At 41.6% G+C, this 21,141-nt stretch overlaps 2 protein-coding genes across 4 annotated transcripts; one reads left to right on the forward strand and one right to left on the reverse strand.

Annotated features, from left to right (window-relative positions):
- Nucleotides 1–6,551: 6,551 nt before the first annotated feature.
- mettl25 (methyltransferase like 25) lies at nucleotides 6,552–18,951 on the reverse strand. 3 transcript variants are annotated; one of them, XM_015012902.2, is made up of 12 exons: nucleotides 18,623–18,939; nucleotides 17,855–18,025; nucleotides 17,635–17,741; nucleotides 16,920–17,480; nucleotides 16,515–16,662; nucleotides 12,713–12,810; nucleotides 12,299–12,328; nucleotides 11,709–11,782; nucleotides 10,382–10,475; nucleotides 9,960–10,034; nucleotides 9,312–9,383; nucleotides 6,552–7,184 (listed from the first exon to the last, which is right to left on the reverse strand). In XM_015012902.2, the coding sequence occupies exons 1-12, from the start codon at nucleotides 18,837–18,839 to the stop codon at nucleotides 7,077–7,079; spliced, it is 1,755 nt and encodes a 584-aa protein (XP_014868388.2). In that variant the 5' UTR covers nucleotides 18,840–18,939; the 3' UTR covers nucleotides 6,552–7,076. The 3 variants fall into 3 exon arrangements, 2 of the variants coding, with proteins under 2 accessions (XP_014868388.2, XP_087859047.1); XR_001421515.2 differs by lacking the exon at nucleotides 10,382–10,475 and having other exon boundaries at nucleotides 7,117–7,184; nucleotides 18,623–18,949; XM_088002921.1 differs by lacking the exons at nucleotides 6,552–7,184; nucleotides 9,312–9,383; nucleotides 10,382–10,475 and having other exon boundaries at nucleotides 9,892–10,034; nucleotides 18,623–18,951.
- Nucleotides 18,952–19,007: 56 nt separating this feature from the next.
- ccdc59 (coiled-coil domain containing 59) lies at nucleotides 19,008–21,126 on the forward strand. The gene is made up of 4 exons (XM_015012908.2): nucleotides 19,008–19,385; nucleotides 19,898–20,228; nucleotides 20,541–20,649; nucleotides 20,731–21,126. Exons 1-4 carry the CDS (start codon nucleotides 19,238–19,240, stop codon nucleotides 20,893–20,895), a joined length of 753 nt encoding a protein of 250 aa, XP_014868394.1. The 5' UTR covers nucleotides 19,008–19,237; the 3' UTR covers nucleotides 20,896–21,126.
- The last annotated feature ends 15 nt before the right edge of the window (nucleotides 21,127–21,141 follow it).

The following is a 21,141-nucleotide window of genomic DNA, read 5'->3' on the forward strand; positions in this document are numbered from 1 at the left end:
GTTACTTGCACGCCAACACTGAGCCCACAAGCAGAAAAATGAGTAAGAAACAGATCAGATGTCTTTGGAAAGTTTCTTTGCAAAGGGGAAAAGGTCCAGAGAAGAGACAGGAGGATGGATTTATCCCGGACCGGTAGGTGAGTCAAACATTACAAGCCGCTCTGCGTAACATGCGGCGACCGGCTGCTAATGAGGGAATTAAGTTTAAAGCTGCTTCGCCATGTTGAGACCAAGCAGGCTGTGGATATAAGCAACACTTCGGGTGTCATTGTCTCCCATCACTCCCAGAAGGAACCGTCTCGTTGCAGAGAAACGAGCTCAGGGCTCCCGTTAGTCATTATCGTGAGTTAAAATTTTCAGAAAGTAAAATATTCGTTTTGTGATGCTTCTGTATCTTATTTTGAAGGGATATAGAAACGTTACCATAGCGACCAGAGTCAGACCGTTTGGGCAGTGGTCGAGAGGAGATGAGTAGAGCTTGTTAGTCTTAAGTCTGGTTTACACGGCAAGATTTAAGGATTGTCGGCCGATTCTCCAAACCTCTGTGACCACAGAGCTGATAAAAAAACAACAGGTTCGATCGGTTCGTGTCTCCAAGGCAGGAGCAACACGAACCGATTCCAGAGGATAATCCAGTAAAACCCCCAACACAGCGGGAATTTAGAATAACCAAACACGGATGACGATGTAGAAGCAATAGTGATAGTTTGTGGACTCATTTTAAGTGATAAAAGACGTAACAAGAAGAAAAGGCGATGGATAAAAGACGACCGGAGCAGCCGCTCTATTTGCTGCACTATGATTTGGAGGTGACTGTGTTTTTTCATAAACATTTTTAACTAAATAAACATAATAATGACCTTTAGATTTAATAATAAACATTTCCACATATCATCTCCGATATCCACCGGACTCCCAGTTGCGCGATATGTCAGCTGTTTGGGATTCCCCTCTGTTCTGACGTCACCGCGCTTTCTGATTGGCTACCTGTCACATTCAGTTACCGTTCGGAAACTACCGTAATAAGTTCAGGTAAATTTAATGTTGGCAACTTTTTCTTTTTCAACCCTAATAAATGTGATATTCAATTGACCTGTTATGACTCAAATTTTGGGTGTCCGCCCCCCTCTGCTGCTGCTGCATCGTTGTAGAAAACCTGGAGCGCTCTGCGGCTTATATGTGTATGTTTACTGGTTAACAAAATAAATAAATAAACTTTGGGGTTGTGGCTTAGAGTTCAGTGCGACTCATAGTTAGGAAAATACGGACTATAATCCTTCCTGGATTTTTTCTGTGAAGAACCCAGAGAGGGTTATTTGATTGTGCTTTCTGGAAAACAATATATTTTTACATTTAGCCACTCCTGCAATCGTCACACTTTTTCTGTTACAAACTGACTCCGGCCCCCCACCAGAGAAGGGAAAAGTTATGTGGCCCTCGGAGGAAAATGTTTGGGGACTCCTGACTTAGTGGTTCATATTCTACCTCAACCGACTAGAATTATTCCCGGTGAATATATAGACTTCCATTAATCCGTATAGTTACTTTACACTGACTAGCAAAAAGCCGTGGGCACTTTTCTGTTTCATAATCAATTTAAATTAAATGCTGAGGAGCCAGAGAAGACCTCGCTTCACATTATCGCATTCGTATAACGAATTAAAAATATTGATTAATTTTCCCTCTACCTACCCCGTCGTCTCTGTGCAGAGGCTAAACAGAGGGGGTCCTGAGCATGATGAATGAACCATCGCCTTTCAGCCTATGGCTTGCATGTATGTGGGCATCGGCTTGGAAACGCGCAACCTGGTCCCGCTGGCTACCAGCCGGCCGGAAAACTGTCCCACAGTTGGAGCTGCGGCGGGCGTAAATGCACCGCAGAGCTTTGGAGAAACAGAAACAGATGGTTGATGACGGCTGTGTGGCGCATACAGGTGTCGGCTCAGAATTTACCGAGACGGTGACGGAGCATCACGAAGGGGAGGTTAGAGTCGTTTGTAAGAGTGACCCGATTCAGAATACAGCGTGACCTCGACCTCGTGGGGTCTGTTGGGTTTCTCAGGAGAAACGGTCGCAGTGCTTTTGGACCGGACTGTTAGATGTGTAGGCGACTTTATTTGAATGTATCTGTGTTCTGAGGTAATAAGACCTCATGGGTTACATTTATGTTTCTAGACAAGTTACCTAAAAGATGAGCAAACATGTTTACGTTTAGTTATTTTAGTCTTCCACGTAGCAGCAAACTGCATAAGTGATGAAAAGACTACTGAAGAAATCAATATACTGATGCATTTATTTTTGTAAAATGCCTCTTTCCTAACCAGGCAGCATTACATTATGTCATTGTGACACCAGTGTGATCTACCAACTAATTTCTGAAAAAACCAAAACAGACTATGTGAATATATTTTTGTTTAATCTATGTGGTTTTAGGAAGTGTCTGTCCTTATTCGAACCATATATTGTTCTGCTCATGAAGAAACCCTGTTGCATATTTGACTTGAGTCCAATCTCTTTTCTTATGTCTGCGTGTGACATCTTTGACATGAATGTACATGTTTTACATGTTTTACCTATTAGCAGCTGTCCTGTTGAGCTTTAATGCTTGAAATAATGTCAAAGATGAAAGAGTCTGCTTATCATCACCTCTCATGGTCCTGGACAGATTACAGAACTGGCCAGTCAGGCAAAAAACCCAAACAGCCAAAACAATCAAACCATGATTCAGAACAGAGACAGACCAGTTTATTTCAGTTCTGACTTTTATTGTCGCTCTGAGGGAAATTTGTTATATGGCATAAAAAATAAAAAAATTAAAAAAAACAACGCGCAAGATAATGTAGGCAACCTGATCAATTCATCCACAAAATAAAGTTTAGTAAACGACAAAGAAAGGATCAAGTGTTAAATTAGACTTAAAGCACAATGAGAGCCTTAGTTTTCTTAAACAGCCATTTTGGATGCAGTTCTTTGAAAATTATTTATACATTTTTAGTGTTACTTTTTGTCATGTGACCACCAAAAACTTTAATGTTTTGTACTTAGATTTACGACCTTTTCCCCATGGAGAGCAATTTCTGCCGTTGATCCAACTGCAAAAAAAATGTATTCAAGGCGAGAAAGCAACATGGCTTCCCGAAACCAGGTAGCTTGTTTATATACTAGCTAATATTAAATTTATTTAGATTTTTAAATTGAAGAACAATTAAAATTTTGTCTTTAGCTTTAAATTATTTACCTCAATGGAAAATTTCCATGTTTCATGCAAAGTGACATAGAAAATGCAAGCAGATTGCAAACTATCAACAAAAAAGAATCCCCAAAAGAATATGCCTTACATTATCAGTGTCATTCTGTGTAGAAATCATACACATGTGTTGCATAAAAGTGACTAAGGAAAATGGAAAATCTAACATTTTAAGCACTTTGTGACATTATTACAAATGTAAGACCAGCAGCTACCGAGGTGTAAGAATGGCCAAAACTTCTAAGTCTCAAAATCTGGACCATATGTTAAACTGAGGGAAAATACATAAAACCCAAATAGCCTATCAGAAATAATACCTTATCAACAAATGAACACCACAAACAGATCTGAATGAATGCAGATTCTACGGCAAACTTAAATTAAAGCTCAGATTTCTTCTATCTGTATGTTCTTTACCACACGTCTGACCCTTCTGCTGCTCTCATTAGTGACCATCTTCACAACATGAGTCGTCCAGAGCGAGCAGCGGTTGTTTCCACGACGATTTTCGCTCCGGAACGGCGGCATCTCCACCCCAGTAGATAAACATCACACAGGAAACGGACGATCGGGGTTGGGGGGGACGGGGCTTCGCTCTGCTCTGGTCTCACAAAAATAGATGCCATTAATATCGGTAGCAGAGCAGCAGCCGCTTGCAATCTGCTTCCGAATAAAAATTCACCCCAGCGCGGCCGCCACTTCCCAACTCTGCCCAGGAAGACAAAGAAAGTAAACTTCGTCCCGAAACATGATGAATGTTTGGGTTAGGAGCTAACTTTGGAGGACGAGGCTAATTAACATGGGCTACTGTTGAAAGCCGTGGTGTTTTTGAGAAGGGGTCATTTGTTTTGTTCATGAAAGCAAAGAAAAATGTCGCAAACAGGCTTTGAAAGTTTTTTTTTTATTATTATTAGAGGGGGGAAACAAATGTGATACCAATCCTTATGAAGGAAGCTTAGGAGAAAAGCTAAATTTTTATACATTTTTAAGTATAATTGCATTTTCTTTAGTGCTTTGTATTCCAATGAACTGATCTCAGTTTCAACAGTTGATGTTTCAGCCTTCATGCCCGTTTTCTATCACAAGACGTTTTAGATCGATCTAACATGACTTATTTCTTCAAGACAGGAAAACAGACAGAAAAGGAAGAAAAAAAAACTTGCAAGGATGCGTTTTGTATTCAACCTGAGCAGATGGCCGTTCTGCTGGCTGAACAAGGGGGAGTATCGATCAGTAAAGTAGCTGAAACACAACAACTATTAATCTTGCCCTCCACAGATCTGGTGTTTATAGAGATGTGGTGAGAAGTAATTTCATTTAAAAGTTTGCGCAGGACCAGGGAAGCTTAGGACTGATGAAAAGTTGGATGTAGTTAAATACGAGGCGAACAGTTCTGGAAGAGGAGGTTCAAAATGCAGCCAGAGGTATTGGCCCAAATGGTTTGGGCCAATATTTTGGTGAAAAAAAAATGGAAGTTTAATCCACTTTGTTTTTGTTAATGACATAAATCCCCAAATAAATGACACTGGCATGTGTGGTATGGCAAATCAAAATTGTGGAAAGATTGGGAACTCCCCCCCCCCCCCAAACCCAAACATTTAGAGTAATCTGTTAGATAAAAATGACAGATAATGGTTATTTAAATCTGCAACAAGCTGATTGGGACTGCAGACATTTGAACATGCAGCGAAGACAATGTGCCAGTGAAAGAACAGGCAGATGGTGCCCCGTTCTTTCTGATGGGAGCCTGCTACCACACTTCTCCCTAAAAAAAGAAGAAAAAAGTCACACATAAAAGAGGACATTCCTGGAAGGAATCTGGGTTGAGAGGAGATACATTTCAAATGGGGATGGCTCTTCAAATATTCATACAAAGCATCCTGTATCCTTCTTCTACAACTTTTTCCACGTTGATTTTTTTTTTTTTTTTTGGCAGTGTTGAGATGATAAATCCCATTATTTTCCCTTCCAATTCCAAACTCTAATTACACTCTAACAAAATCAGATAAAGCTTTACGTACGAAGCCCCTGGGCTTTAGGGATTTTTGGAGATGAATTTGCAAATCAGAGAGGATTACAGAGGCCTGGATTCAAGCAGCTCTGTGAGAAAGTCTCATCAAAGCCAAAAGCCAATACGTAAGACGGACTCCCCTCGCTTCCCTTCCGCTTCCTCCAATTCCTACCTGGCAGGGAAAAGTCCTTGTAGGTTGGTACGGCCTTCTTCATTCGGACTATTTGTGTCTCACAGCGTTCACCACATCCTGAGAGCCTTTTCCTGCCATCTGCTAAGTGCAATGCCAGGAAATTGGAGTTTACCTACCCGCCCCATTGTACACTGGCAGCAGATTGGTGTGCAGCGTTTTGTTTTTCTTTTTTCCCTCTGCGTGGACATTTGAAAGAGGCTGGATGAGTGTTGCACGAACATGCGTGTGACCATCAAGGCAGGTTTGACAGGATGTGACTCAGTCAGCGAAAACAAAACCCCAAGCGGTGTTGGACTCCCCCCCGACCCCTTTCCCAAATTAAAAAAACACAAGCCACGTTCACATCTGTGACTTGCTTTCATTCTAGTCTGTCCGCTGCGGCAGGCTGTCGGAGCTCCCGAACTCGGCCCGGACACATCCCAGAGCTCCTCGATCCGTCGTAACTGGGATAAAAATAACAATTTTTTTAAAAAAGGCTGTGGGGCGTAGAACCCTGTGAATGGGCTGCAGATGTGCCGGCAGCTGAGGTGTGCGAAAGGAGGAAATGGTTAATATCAATCTGAATCTAGCAGATCGAACAGTTTCAGGCTTCATTAGTTCAGGATCTCCACTTTTTCTTATTTTTGTAAGAATTAATGCTTTCTGGATAAAAAAAAATTGATTTGATTCAGATTAAGTGAAGAGCATATAGAAGCATACACTTTCAGGTCTATGGAAAATATTAATTAGATTTAGTCTCAGGGTTTGACTAGACTTTTAAAACACACGAATATGCTTCGATCTAAGCCGTTCCATTCGAGCCTTTATCCTCTGCGAAGTTTTCTTTTCACAACCACCCTTTAGTTTTCTCTATACGTCTCCCAATCAGATTTGATCTGCTTCAATTTTCACTTAGCAGAAAAGAATCCCCGAAGCATAATGCTGCCGCCACAATATTTTGTTGAGAGAATATCATTTTGGTCTCATCTGATTGAAGGTCCTTCTTTCACATGTTTGTTTTGTTCCCTCGGCAAACATCTGAGTCCTCCGCAGCACAGCTGCATTTATGTCGAAATTAAGCTACACACAAGTGGAGTCTAGTATGAAATACAACATCTAAATTATTACATTTTCATAATTTTTATTAGTATAAAAAAACATGAAATATTTTCCTTTTACTTCACTATGGTGTGCTAATATGAGTTGGCATACCACATACAATCTCAACAAATGATTCCAATGGCTCAAAGATGTACAAGTCGCATTCTGCCTCGCTCAACTTATTTCTCAACCTTAACTAGAAATGCGTTTTCCAGATGTGCCCAAAGTTCACTCAAATCCCAAAATACCCCCAATTCCCTGAAGGGTCCTTAAAAACAAGTTTTCTTAAGAGTCCAGTGACAAAAGGCTGCAAAATGCATCATTCGAATCACACAGGCCTCACAGATCTTCCAAGTTTTCTGACTATTTCCAAGTAATGGAGAACTGCAAATGTTTCATTTATGTGGCCCATCAGAAAATCAAAGCATCTAATTAAAGTTGAGGTCATAATGCACTTCAATAGTTGTTTTCAAGACAAATATGCCGACAGTCGTATGTAAATACAATCTAAGTGTATCATCTCCAGGTGCCTGTGTACAAGTGTCTCAGCTTCTTAGCTTCGTAGAATGACTTTTAAGTCCGACGACGGCGTAGCATCTTGGAGACAGCAGGGGGTCGAACAGCTGAACCAATGCAGAGAAGGACACATCCTCCTACAGGACACGAGAAACACACATTTCAAAAAATGCCTGGCTAAAGTATAAACCATGAGTCCTGGTCATGAAGCGTCGAACGGATGGTTCTTGACCAGGACTTTGATAAACTTGCCAAAGAGGTAATTCGGTCTTTTGATTCAAGTGTAAGAGCAGGAACGCATCCAAACGTTCCAGGACATTGGCTCTCGAGGACCGGAGACGCAGACCGTTGGTGCTGGGTGTTCAGGGTGGTTCAGTGTTAGTTTTCCAACACAATCTGAGATTTGCCAAAAAAAAAAGAAAAAATTGGTCTCATTTCAACAGAACACCTTCGTCCGCTTGCTCGTTGTGCCCCATTCGTGGTTTGTAGAAAATTGCAGATTTTATTTATTTTTGTAAAGAAAAATCAAGTAAAATTTCTGTTCTGTGTGGTCTTTTATCTTAGAGAACACTCCAAAAATCGGTTTCGAGGGAACTCCTGTTTGTGTGGAAGAACACTGCCTGCGTTTGTCGTGTCTACAACTAATGCAACAGAAAATGTACTAAATACCTCAATCTGTCAGTGTTGGGTTGTGTAAGCTTGGCCTCGCGTGATTCCGAACTCATCACCACATGGATTACATTACTGTTCTTCTGTCATCATTGTTTTCGTCCTCGAGGGACAGCCTTCAGCCCAGACCGGCGATGTTGATGTTACGTAGTTTGATTACATGACCCTAATGAGGAAGTCCATCTGACACATTAACCGCATGTATTCACCACTTCAAAGCTTTTCGGAGACTTTGCATCGCCTCACGACGACTCGGAGCAAAGATTAGCTTGTTGTGTTTGGCCGCGGAAGCAGAAGACTGCGCAACTGCAGGCTGCGTTCAATTTGGCTGACACCTATATTAATGTCGGCGGTCCTGATTTCGGCTGACATCTCCGCATGCTCGCTTTAATCATCGGGGAGGCGTATTTCAAATCCCAATCAACGGGCTGTAAGAGCCAATCACAAATGATGAGTCCAGCTGAAACGTAATGAAAGCAAATCAGAGCTGGAGCACTGCTTGCGCAATCAAATCAGCTGCGTTTGTTGCTCTATTTTTCATCTAATTTGTTGGATTGTTTGTTCTTTTTTATTTATTTCCAAAGATCCCCAATGAAGCACTTCACAATGCAGATCTGTTACCGATCTACACGAGTGTTGGGTGTCCTTGGCTCTGCAACGTTGATGCTGATTTCATGTGCAACATCAAAGCTGAATCAAACTCCCAAACTGAAATTGCAGAACCCTTCACATTTCTGGCACAATGCAAAAGCCCTGAGATGTATTAATCTTTCACTGCAGTCACATCATAACAGTGAAGGAATCGATGCACAGCTACATACTTTCCAGAAATCATTTATTTTATCTTACTTGTGCAGTTCAAGTGGCTAAGAGAGAAGGACGTTTTATGTCAAGTAAAGAATAGGAAATCATGAAATGCAAATTAAATGTCTCTAGGCAATCGGATTAAAAACAGTAGGCATTTTAAATGCTTAAGTTAGATTCATTTTGTCTAAATTACTACAGTAATTGGGGGGGGGGAAATCTAACCCTAGGATATTTTTCCACTTTAGATGTATTCAAATTAATGGTAATATCATCATTTTAGGTTGTCTTATTACTATTTGTCGGGGTTTTTATATGACTTTTCCAGGGATTGCAACAAATTTTCTTTAATACCAGAGAAACATACAGAGTAGCTATGAAATGCATTTTTGGAATCATTCATTTCTCATGAGTAAAAAGACTATTTGGACTTTCTCCCTTGTTATTTCAACAGTTAACTGTAAGTATCTACATTTCTTCATTGTGCATAGAAAATGGAGTTTAATTTAACTAGTCACGCCCAAGCCTCATGACCGTCTGACCTGGGGAACGAAGGGTTGGTGTTGGTGTAAGTCTGATAGTCTTGGGTTACTGCTTCAAAACTTGGGCAACATGCTGAAACTGATGAAACTGATTAGTTTATGCGAAAACCTCTTATATTGTTTGGTAACTCTGCCAATAAGAGTAAATCAAAACTCATCCGTTGTAATAAAAAAAAAGACTCGTGGCCAGATATTTGAAACAACTGCTGCTTTACGCAACCTAAAAGAGACAGATACATTACCCATTACCTGTTCTTTCAGGTAGCAAAGACGATCCAGCAGAATCAGACCCTCGATGCACGGAGCAAGGGTCACCTTCAACTGCAGAGAGGAAGACATGTGGAGTGAAGCTACGGTTACTGAAAGGAGCTTTTTGACGCGGTTTAAATGTTCCTGTGAGTCACTCCCTTTAGCTCATGTCTTGTTCTGACATTTGACATAAAACAGCTCCGTGACTTGTTCCCATCCTGTTGCTAGTGTGCAATCACCCCGAAAAAAGGAAAAAAATTAGTGTTTTATGTCCGGAAAGTAAATTTGTATTGTGGCTGACACCATAATTAGCAGCCTCGGGGGAAAAACAAAACCAGGGCTGGTTTTCCTCCTCAGTTCAATTTTAGTCACGTAATTCCCCACAGATCTATAATTTATTCACAATTTGCAGGAATTAAAATACTTTACACCGAATTCCCTGAATTTTTTGTGGCGGAAATGGAACCGCGTTCACGACAGAAATAAACCCCCTGGATGCCATACGAGCTGTGAACGGTTTGCAGGCTTCTTGTCCGAGCTCTATACGTTTCACGGCATCACATTTCCAAACTCTCAGCCCTTTTTTTTTTGTTTTTTTGTTTTTTTTAATACGAATCTCTGTCGAAACCTCGGGTGTCGTCTGCTTACCATGTTAAAGGCGTGCATCTCGTCCATCCGTGCTTCGTACGCGTCATGGTAGCTCTGAATGTCACTGTCACAAAGCTGCAGAGGAAGAAGTCTAACAATGAGGGTGTGGAACATGTAGCTAAAATAATTTTCTTTTTAAAAGAAGGTTTTGGGAGAAGATAGTGAGTGAGGCTTTTAAGTTGTTTAAGATTTTAAGTACTTGTGAGAAACAGATAAAAATACGTCTTGCTATTCTGGGGCGACCAGATTTTTTCGCTCGCCAGCCTTACGAACCATTGTTACAGCTTGCTGAAATAATACCTCGGCTCCAATATATAGATATAAATCTCAAATCTCAACATGAAATGGATGTTTGCTCTGTTTTCCGGGAGTTTGTTTCGGGTTAAGCGTTGTTAGATGGCTGTAGTAATCGTGCGTCTGACCTTTGAGTCATCCAGCTCCAATCGGTGCAGAGCTCGCCGAACGTAGTCCACAAATGATTTTGCTTTGGAGTAAACATTCCCGACCCGCTTCTCGCTGTGGACGTAAACACACCATTTCTCAGTTCTGGCACGCTCGAACAAACCAACCTGTCACTCCTTCAATGTGTCGCCAGTTTCGCCTTAAATCACACTTCGGAAATCAAGCCCTACCAAAGGGCTTAACAATGATGAATAGCTTCTGTCTAGCGTGGGAGGGGGTGGGGGGAAGGGAAGTAATGGATATTCGGTGCTAATGGCTGTCGTTAAACTGAGGTTCAGAGGGCAGGAAGGGCTCAGTGTCTTTTAGGAATATTTGATCTTGTCTGCAGCACAAACACTTGATAAGGACTGAACTGAGGTCAGCTGCATTTCCCTCAATTGTTCCCGGATGAAATCTTGCATTTTCACACCAACTGAAAATGGGAGCCTTTTAAAGGCATAAAAATACCTGACTTTTATTTTTACTTTTGGAAACCTTGCAATATGCTCCAATAATTAGGTTTAATTTGAACCGTATGTGTCGAAATTAGGACCTAATCCATAATCTGTAATTGGCTTAATGCAAATATCCAAAGCAAACATATCCAAATAGGAAGTGGAAAAATGCCATATCTGCACACATTCACAGCTCTAAGTACTGAGCACGAGGCTCGAAACACCTGAACTTCCTTTTACTAAATTCTGTATGTGCTTATTGAATGACTGTGCTGGACCTACTAACAAGACGAAGAAGTAGAATTAACGTTTAGAGGTACTGGGCTCTATTATTTTTAGCTCAACTTGCTTATACTGATAAAATTCTTCAAAGTTTTGAAGGCTGGAATGATAATAGTCTGTTATGGTACTGCAAACACGAGGGAGATCATATCTGGCTAATACCTTAAAGTAGTGACATGATGAGCATTTAGATCAAAGCTAAACAGCCCATAATTCCTCGCATTTCTATGTCATTGAAGCTGTTTATAATTTTAACAACGTAACAGACGACCGTCAACGCTTCCAAGCTAATCTTTGTTTCAACAGGGCTGTTTTCAACTCCACGGTCTGGTATAATTCATGGCGCGCTCCGTAACTGACTACATGTGGCTTTTGTTTGCAAGTCTCGGTTCATTTGAACTCAAACAAACCAGAAACAAAAAGTTTTCCTTTTTGGTTCAGCGCAGTAAAAGCAAACCTTTCGGGTCCGCTTTGAAAGCTCGACGCCTGCTCTGCTCTGCGTCCCGCTCACAGTTTTCACTGTTGCCATGACCGCCGGTCACACGAAATGTCCTAAATTGCTCTGTGTTACCTTTTGTAGGAGCTGTAGTGGTCCCTCAGAATAACGTGAAGCACTGCACGGTAGAACAAAGACTCCATCTGGATCTGAAGCAAAAGGATAAAGCGGTTTACTGTAACATCGCTCCAAACGGTGGGTGAATATTTCTGACACTTCCCCGAAACTTAATGCAACACAAGCAGGCAATCAAGCCTGCTTTTTGGATTCGTGCCTCGGCTCCAGCGGGTAATAATCAATCTTTCTGTGATTGCATTAATATTTATAAACATTCCATATTAATGGCAGCGGGTATCATGTGTCGGGAGTTGGCCCGCAGCCTCTTCGCTCCATGTTTTGAATAAATACACCAAAGTCAATCAGCGACTTAAAACAACAGCAGCAGCATTAATGGACTGATTGTTTAAATGCATGCAGATCTACGGCAATGATAGAGAGCAGCCTGGGAGGTTATTAATTGTGCGTGTTTGTGGTTTGAAGTGAGCTGATGGATTTGTTTAGCTAAACGTAGTGATGGATCCGCAACGGTTGTTTCCACTCTTGTGTGACGGTGACTTTTAGTTTAACATGTTGAGAGTGATAAGTAGGAACGCTTTACTACTTACACCCTGGCCAAGTGAGACTCGCTCCAGTGCCTGTTTTGTAGAAGGAAAAAAAAAACAAAGATTGTTATAACGAAGTGTGTTCTGGTAGGGGGGAAACCTTTTTTTCTGTAGACACAAGGGGGAAAACAAAGCAGTGCTGAACTGAAACCTTATGACCACCTCTAAGTTAATATGCTGATGACGGCCCATTCCCCTCCCCGACCACAAGAACCGAGTCCCCCCCCCACTTTCACCAGCCCATAGACTTCAGACCTTCACCCGCAGCCCCAAAACATAATAATTAAAAAAGTATCAGCTTCATCTGCGGGTGATGAAAACGGTCTTGGCTCGTCGCCGCTCTTCGCCGTCAGCTTGAGGGTTCTGCTAACAAAGACGTGCCTGACGGCACACATTTCTCTGTGTCATCGCACTCACCAAGCATGCTGACATCCTGGCGTTCCTGCCGCAGAAACAGGACTGATCGCGGAGGTACTGACTCAGGGGGAAACCACACGCAGTCTGCAACGGTTCCTCTGACGGGGAAGAGACGGAGATGAACTCAAGAGTTTGCTGACTGAGCATTTGGGCTCTGAAATGTTGTTCCACTGATGTGATTCCTCGTTTAAATTACAGCTTGCATCTGTGCATATTTGCATTACCTCAAGCAGTCCTAAATAGTCCTTTTCACTTGCACTGCAATCAAAAACGACAATGTATATTATTGCGATTTATTGTTGCAGCAAATCGCAAAATTCTAAATTGTAAATTGATTTTCCAGCAGACGTGGCAAACTTTTTCAAATCTGCTCTGCTTTTAAACTTCATTAAAAAAACCCACATACATAGTCTGAGGTGCCTAGCCTAAAAGAGAAATCATTTCAAATCTGCATTAAAAAAACACACAGAATTCACAATAATGACACGCGTGTGCCTAACAAGAATTAAGCAGTTTGAGGGAAACTTCATATGTGGAAAAAGAACCTACTGTGTTTGTGAGGTTGTAGAAGTTTTTTTTAATTATTATTATATTTATTTTTAGCGTTATGAACCACATATTTCCGAGCAAGGGAGTTTCGAGAGCCTTCACATACGTGCGTATTTCAAACGGGAGGGTAGCGGGTGTTGCTATCTGACGGCCCGACATCCTTCTCATGTCATTTCTAAAAGGGGTCAGTGACTGAGGGCGAGGAACGGTGCATGCAGGAGGATGCGGCGTAAGGAGGTACTAATAGCACGCTGCTTTCATGTGCGGCTGCGGTCAGGTTAAACTGTTCCGGACACACAATCACATTAGCAGCCACGTTAACTCCCCCAACCTCCTGCCCAGCGTATGACCTGCTGACACAGAAGCTTAGAAACAAATGGAAAGGAGAAGCCCTCTTCTCCCCCTCCCCGTCCGTCCGAGTGTTGGAGGTTGTAGCAAAACGGATACCGAGCGTTTTATTTTTGGCTCTATGTTCGCAAATTTTATTTATTTTTTTCTTGTTTGGTTTACATGGAGATAAGAAAAACCTTGTTGTGACAGCTTGTCGTGGCAAAACCAACTGCTTCAGAGGCAGACCAGCCGAGCAAGTGAGACCACGTGGAATGCGGTGTGCCTGGTTAGCCATTAGCCAGGAAAGTCTAGGAGCTGACTTGCTGGAAATAATAACACCACTCTGTTCTTTGCTTTTTTTTTTATTCCTCGGATACCATGATGGACTATTCATAGCTGCAAGTACAACGGAAGCATGTAATCCCTCCCACAAGTAAGAGACCTTAGGTTTTGACCATCAACATAGCAACTTGTCCGGTTAGACTAGCCTACAGTGTGCCAACCCTTATTGGAAAATGGCAAAAATCGTTAAGGAATAATTTGAGAAGAAGTATAAGTCTGAGACATTGGTTTGGTACAAAATTAATCGGATCTCAATCCAACCAAACATCTGTGGTATGTACTGTTCCAGGGGTCTGCAACGTGAGGCTCCGGGGCCACAAGTGGCTCTTTGGATCTTCCACAGTGGTTCTTAATAGCTTTGGCCAAAAATTAAAAAAGAACCAGCTAGTATTTTTTAAAATTATATATTAAAAAATGCAGTTTCTTTTTAACAGTTTTCGAGTATAGTTTTTGCAATATTTGCATTGAATTTCCACATAAAAACGATAGGTCATTAGGTTAGAATCTGTGCATTTTTTTATTTTTACATAATATTTTCCATCCCCGAGAGAAAAAAAAAAATCCATCCTCTTACTAAATTTTATTTTAATCTGTATTTTAAATCTGAAAAATAGACAGAAAACTGTGCTTCTTTAAAAATGGAAAAAAAAAATTCTATAGCAAATATTTATCTAAAATTATAAGTTGCCCTTTATTTTTTATTTTTTCACAAGGACGTGTGACATTTGCGGCTCTAACTGAGTTTTATTTGACTGGCCTGAGAGTAAAACTGACTCTTGAGGTTGTGAACGCTGCTTCAGACTCCTCTGCTGGACAAATAAGTACGAAACACGGAGCTCCCACCTGGCAGCTTCCAAAACGAGGACCAGCTGCTAACTTCAGTCAGAGCTGCTATGGAAGCATAAAGTGAGACCGACACAGAATAATCCGAATGTTCATAATGTTATGCTTAATTGGCGCAAAAGCAATAAAAGAAGGTAAATGTCTGTTATCCTGTGCGAGCAGGTGGTGTTGCTTTTGCGAAATGCTATACTGATCCCACATGAGGTAGTCTCCATGGAGAATATCGTTTAAACAGAATTGCATGAATTCCAAACCGGCAGCCTAAATAAACACATAACCCTGTGCGATGAAGTGTTTCAGCTTTCTAAATCCTTCTTAAGAAAGGGTGGGCCACCATGGGAGCTGGCCTGCAGCCCACGCTGCAAGAGTGGGCGAAGGCCTCGGTTAAAAAAGACGTGGCAAAGCGTGGAAAGGATTGTTTTTAATTGGCTGACATGGTATCACTTTGTGCTCCTGGTTTCTGCTGTTTCAGACGAGCTCTGACGATGTTGGCGTGGAAAATCAAGCACTTGATGAGAAGATGTCGGGCGAGGTGCTGCAACAGCAGGAGGGCACATGAAGACAATTTCACACCGAATAAACTGGAAACTGGAGGAATATACAAAACCCGGCAGATATCGGGCTCACAAATTAGAGGCAGCGAGACGAGTTCAATCCAGAGCGCAAAAGACGAGTAACAACGAATTCCTTCACACGCAGAAGCTGCAGAACGGTTTTCCTTTGACTCGGTTTTCCTCTCCAAGTACAAAGGTTTTGAAATGCCGAACGTTCAGCAGCCGGCGCTGTAAGGGCTCCAATCCTGGAGCTCAACGTGACCCTGCAGATTAGGAACTTGGCTCAGTCGCTTCACTCTTGGTGGAATATTTGACTTATTTCCCACAAAAGCCACACTGAAATGTTTATGTGGCTTGTGGGAAATGAAGGAAGGCGATAGTTCAGAGTGATAATATCAGAGAGTGCAGGAGCCCTGAAACGAAACGCCGCGGCGAAATGCGACAAAATGTCCAGATACAAAAGCAAAACCGTTCTAATCAGGTTTTCTTTTGAGAAGAATTTAGCATAATTAAAAAAAAAAGCACAAAAGCTAGCATTTTAAACTAGCATAATGCATTAGCCATCATCACCAGCACAGTTGGTGCAGTTAGTATTGCTAGGACAGCTGTCTGTGTGTCTTCTTTAGAGAGAATGAGCCATTACCCCAGAGATTTACACGTTTAGCATGTTCTTCACTGACAAAAAGCAGAAGTTAATACCTCAAAAGGTTAAAACAAGCAAAACTCGTTGTGCTCTGTTCTGTTTTCCCGTTCTCTGCTAAAAGTCTTGCTCTCTCTTGATCTCTGGCAGCTTCAATGAAAATTGACAACGGTGTTTTCTTACAGCCTCTCACATGTCTGTGCTTCCTCTAGCTTTAATTTGTTGCACCAAATTAACACTAAAACTTACAAAACCCGAGTCTTCTACTGTCAGTAACACCATCAACACCGAAGAGCGTTGCTGTCAAGTGTGACCTTGAACTGCCTGAAATTCAGTTTTATTTTTTTTTTATCGAGGAAAGGCTGTGATTTGATTTTTTTTTATATTGTTAATGTAAAACTGACAACATATTTTCATGTTCTATTTGAATTGAACATTTCTTCTGTGTTTTATTCCCATTTTGTTGCTTTATTTAGGGTATCAAGGCGCTGATTGGCCCCAGGCGTTCCTTGAGATTTGTGTGTGTGTGTGTGTGTGTGGTTACCCTGTCCGTCCAGGTTAAACTCCTCAGACAGCAGGTGATAGCAGCAGCCCACGCCGCAGACGGCCGACAGCTCCGGCTTCGCCACAAACATCCTCAGCGTGCTCGCAGCCAAGTCGCCACACGTGTGCAGGCCGACCATGACGGCTTCCTGGAGTTTGGTGGAAAGCACGCAGAGGGTGAGGCAGAGGAGGACGGGTGAGGATCGATGGTAGAATTTATTGACGATGACACTGGCAGTCACGCCACTGACTCTCTCTCCACTCCAGCAGGTGTAATTTAATTTAATTAAATCCCGCTGCTGTGGGAGTCAAGTTTGCTACTAACCCATAAGGTTTCCTCTGCCTTACACACAATAAATGCATTCTCAGAATGTTGTTTTTCTTTTTTTCTTTTTTGTCTCCTCACCTCCAGCTCAGTGATGAGATCCCGCAGCTCAGTTTCTGACGTGACGTAAGACGTGAGTGGCGAAAACACGCCGTCGGCGCCCTCTCCTCTGCTCCGAGCTTTCTTCTCCAGGTTCTCTCTCTTCCTCCTCTCCCTCTCCTCCGCGCTGAGCTGACTTGGAGGAACTCTGGGGGACGGCGGCTGAATCACGTCCGCCGACAGAGCGCTCAGAAAGAGCTCCCCTGCTTCTGGGCCGCGCGCCGACTGAGTTTCTGCAGCCGGAGCGTCGCCCGACGCCCCCACATCCTGCTGAGAGCCACTTCCCGCCAAAGCGTCCCTGTCCCGATTCGGCCCAGGTTTCCTTTCCACCGTCTCCGTTTGAGGCGAGGACTGGGCCTCCGCTTGGGTCCGTGCTGCTTTCGAGTGTTTCTGGTACGCTCGTGAGAACTTCTTGAGCTTCCTGTTCCTCTCCTGAGCACCATGCGTGTTAATGCTGGAGGAGTCGATGCCGAACACCTGGAGGCCGTACTGCAGCGACAGGAAGGAGCTCAGGTAGCCCTTCCCCGACCCCACGTCTATCACCTGGAATTCAATACGTATTATTTTTTTTTTTTTTACAACGTTTTCTTTCCTTACAATCATTCAAAAGTCAATTTCAATAAAAAAAAAAAATAAAGTCAGGTATATTTCGCTTTTTATTTCAAATGATTACATGAATAAACTTGCATTACTCTACCTGTTTGACTCCACAATGCTGGGCCAAACAAGCCACCACCTTAGACATGCACTGGACTTCGTGGGATTTCTTTGAGTTCATAAACTCGTCTGGCTCCAGTTTATCTGCTACAAAGAGAAATCCAGGTAAAAAAAAAAAAAAAAAAAGCTTCAACATCTGAGCTGAACGTTCGTGGACAATCGTCGTCTGCTGGTTTTGAATCATTAGGATAAAGCCCTACCGATTTCTGCACACTCCGACTCGCTGCCTCTCAGGCTCTGCAGCAGCTCATCCCTGCTCACACACACTCCCAGGCCAGGCAGGGATTGGGCCTTGGCCGCCACTAGCAGCTCATGGATGTCGACCAGCCGGTTTGAATGAATGCAAAACCCAAATGTGGTCCTGGAATGCTCTGTTGTAAAGGAAAAACACAAAGTCATACTAAGCTTGAATAAATAATTCCCAGCTAGAGCGGCTATGATAATGTCAATTAAGGTTGCAGCCAATTAGGAATTATTGATTTTGCTTGCTAATTTTGTTTATAATTATAAAACACGTCCTAATATTGTCAAAAAAAATGAAACCTTTATGCATAATAACTCCTCTGAAAGTTTATTTATCTGCTTATCTGTTGCTGAAAACGATGGAGAATCTTCAGCTCCTTTCCAGTTGACCTATTGTGCAGTGACCAGTAAGAGACGGTCATGATAACTGGAAGAGCTAAAGAGATTCACAGTCCAGGTGAGAGAATGTGTCAAAATTAATGGGTGTTAGTTGTAAACTCAAATACATCTTCTGTGGAAGAAGTAAGGAGTTCAGAACAGTTCAAAAGTCCAAATGTTCAGACATAAATATGTGGAAAGAAAAACGAATGTCAAGGTTTTTATTTGTAAAAATTAATTTCTTTAACATTTATGCACTATCATATAAAATACGTTTTTTTTTTAACGTAACAAAGTGAGAAAAAGATACTTATGCACAGTTTCTCTGACGTCTTGTCTGTATTTACCCTTTTGTTTGTGTTCTGGCTCCCCCTCCTGTTCGCTACCGGAACTGACTGCTGCCAGGACCTCTTGCGGCGTCACAGCAATGAACCGCTTCCACACGTCGTGTGTGTAAAACTCGACTGTGTGAGCATTAGCGATGGCGAGAGTCACCGACAGGAAGCGCTTTACTTCATCTATCCGCCGCTGAATTTCTGTAAGGCTACTACAGGAGGATTTCATTTTGAAAAGCGATTTAAAGAGAACCTCAAAAGCATGTGTACTGTTTCCTTCTCCAAACGACAAGTCGTTGGTAGTCAAAAACAGTAGTCGATGACATAAAGCTCTTTTTTCAAGCTTTTGTTCTTTATATTTTCCTGATATAAAAGCTTACATTTTTTGGGTTAGTATAGCGTAGAAAAATATTTCATTAACATTTAAATGGCAATTAATTATCTCGTAATTAACAACAGTAGTATTTGTGAAGAACGTAATCTATCCGTAATCGATTATTCCTGCCTGGTTGAACTACGTCATCACGCAGCGTCAGCAGGAAAACAGCGTGCGGCTTGAGAATAACTAGCTAAAGTAGCATGAAAGAGTTATAAACGTCCGGTTTTTCGTGATAATTTGATTTTCAAATGGCGCCGACGAACCAGAAAAGGAAAAACGACAAAGCTCAAATCAAAGATGGCAATTTTAGGAAAGAAGGAAAAGCGTCAGGTGGGGTAAACAAGAAAAAGAAGTGGATACCGCACAACAAAACTTTTGAAGGCAGCATTAAAGAAGGTATGTGTGTCTAGTTTATTATTTTTTCACCACGCTATGTTACTTAATTTATTAGCTAACCGTTATTGGGTAATGTAGATTTGGACTAATTCGTAAAATAAGATATAAACGTGTATAATGACAATGTCTTGGTAAGGTATTCAATTCATTCCCCATACTTGGTTACGTTCCAATCAAAAAACTTCAGTGTATATCCATGAATGTATTTTTTATTTCTTTTGAATATTGATGAAACTGGGGTTAAATTACACGCCTATATATTGTCAGTTGGGTTAAATTTAAACTTTTACTGGTCCATTCTAACACATGACTATTCATTTATATAGACCAGTTTCAAATTCAGGTTCTCTAGGTGGTGTGTTCGTAGCTTTTAGATGTGTGTTTGTTTTAACATAGACATTGGATATCCCCGATTTCTGTTCCAAACTTTAAAACTATTCTGACACCTCTCCTAAAGAAATTCAGGATAAGCATTAAAACTTGCTGATTTTTCTCCCTCTCCCCACCATCAGGCCAAGGGTTTGCTTTTAAGAAAAAGGAGAAAATCAGACACGAGTACAACAAACTGCTGAGAAGGGAGCGTAAGAAGAACCCCAAGGCCAATGTGGCGTACAAGGAGGAGTACCCAGAACACCTCAAGCATCTGTACCTGGCCGAGGCTGAGCAACTGAGGAAACAGGCTTGGGAAAACAGAGTGAACAGGAGCAAGCTAAGGATGAGGGGGCAGATGAAGGACGGAACTGAAAATAACGCTGATGTTCCTGGTACAGACTTAACTGGAGGATCTGAGCTGACGGATTCCGCTTCTGGGAATCCTGAGCCAACAACATCGGAGCAAGAAAGGTGACAATTTGATCCGTCGAAACACAAATCCCATACCAGGGGTTGACAATCAGCAGTTTATGTTTCTGTGTTTTCAAGGAGTTTGGATGTAGTGCATTTGTCATATAAGTGGCATCATTTATTTGTATAAATGTGAAATGTTTCTTGTTTAATTTTGGTTTACTGTATGTGGGGTTGGCATGAACTTAAGATTTTCCACTTGGTGTGATGGAAAAAAAAAGAGATCACGTAAAGTTTTTTGCCTACATTACATAGAATAGGTGCTTCTTGATTTCTGAACAAGATGTTAATCACGTTTATATCTCTTTTTAGCTTTCCAATAAGCAACCGCATGCGAAGGAAAATGCAAAGGAAGACATCCTACCAGAAGACGAAGGAGGAATTTGAGAACATTCAAGAAAAACGGAAACTAAAGAAAGAGGTGACGCATTTGCCTTGCTTGTTTAATGCTGGATGAATTCGCTGACCTTTTGTGACTTTCATTCGATTTCTTGTTTAACAGGCGTACCTGAAGAACAAGCAGCAGAGAGAAGAAGCCATCCACAGGTACAAGCAGAAAAAAGTTGAGACGTTCCGCCTGCTGAGTCAGAAGACTAAGAAAGGACAGCCGAACTTGAACGTTCAAATGGAATATTTACTTCAGAAGATCCAAGGAGCCGATAAATGACTCCATCATTTAAAACCTGAAGGAAGGCTGTGATTTTACCCTCTGTTTGTCTGAAATGACAAATTCTCAGCTGTAACTGAGGAAAATTTACATCTCGTTTCAGGTTATTTTGTAACATTTGTGTGTAGAAGGACTGTCAAACCACCAGATGGCACTGTGGTGTGGAGATATGTTTTTTCTTTTTTCTTTTTAAATTTTGTTTCTTGTATAAAATAAAAGAAAAAGAAAGCACTTCTTTTTTTTTTT

The sequence above is a fragment of the Poecilia mexicana genome, unplaced genomic scaffold (assembly GCF_051168715.1).
Source record: "Poecilia mexicana isolate PSO_F unplaced genomic scaffold, ASM5116871v1 scaffold_23, whole genome shotgun sequence".
NCBI classification, from domain to species: domain Eukaryota; kingdom Metazoa; phylum Chordata; class Actinopteri; order Cyprinodontiformes; family Poeciliidae; genus Poecilia; species Poecilia mexicana.

Coding starts and splice junctions, on each gene's coding strand:
- mettl25 (XM_015012902.2), bottom strand. CDS start 18,839: ATGAAATCCTCCTGTAGTAGCCTTACAGAAATTCAGCGGCGGATAGAT. Junction 17,742..17,854: donor GTCGGAGTGTGCAGAAATCG/GTAGGGCTTTAT, acceptor TTCTCTTTGTAG/CAGATAAACTGGAGCCAGAC. Junction 11,783..12,298: donor GAGTCTCACTTGGCCAGGGT/GTAAGTAGTAAA, acceptor CTTTTGCTTCAG/ATCCAGATGGAGTCTTTGTT.
- ccdc59 (XM_015012908.2), top strand. CDS start 19,238: ATGGCGCCGACGAACCAGAAAAGGAAAAACGACAAAGCTCAAATCAAA. Junction 19,386..19,897: donor TGAAGGCAGCATTAAAGAAG/GTATGTGTGTCT, acceptor CCCCACCATCAG/GCCAAGGGTTTGCTTTTAAG. Junction 20,229..20,540: donor ACAACATCGGAGCAAGAAAG/GTGACAATTTGA, acceptor ATCTCTTTTTAG/CTTTCCAATAAGCAACCGCA.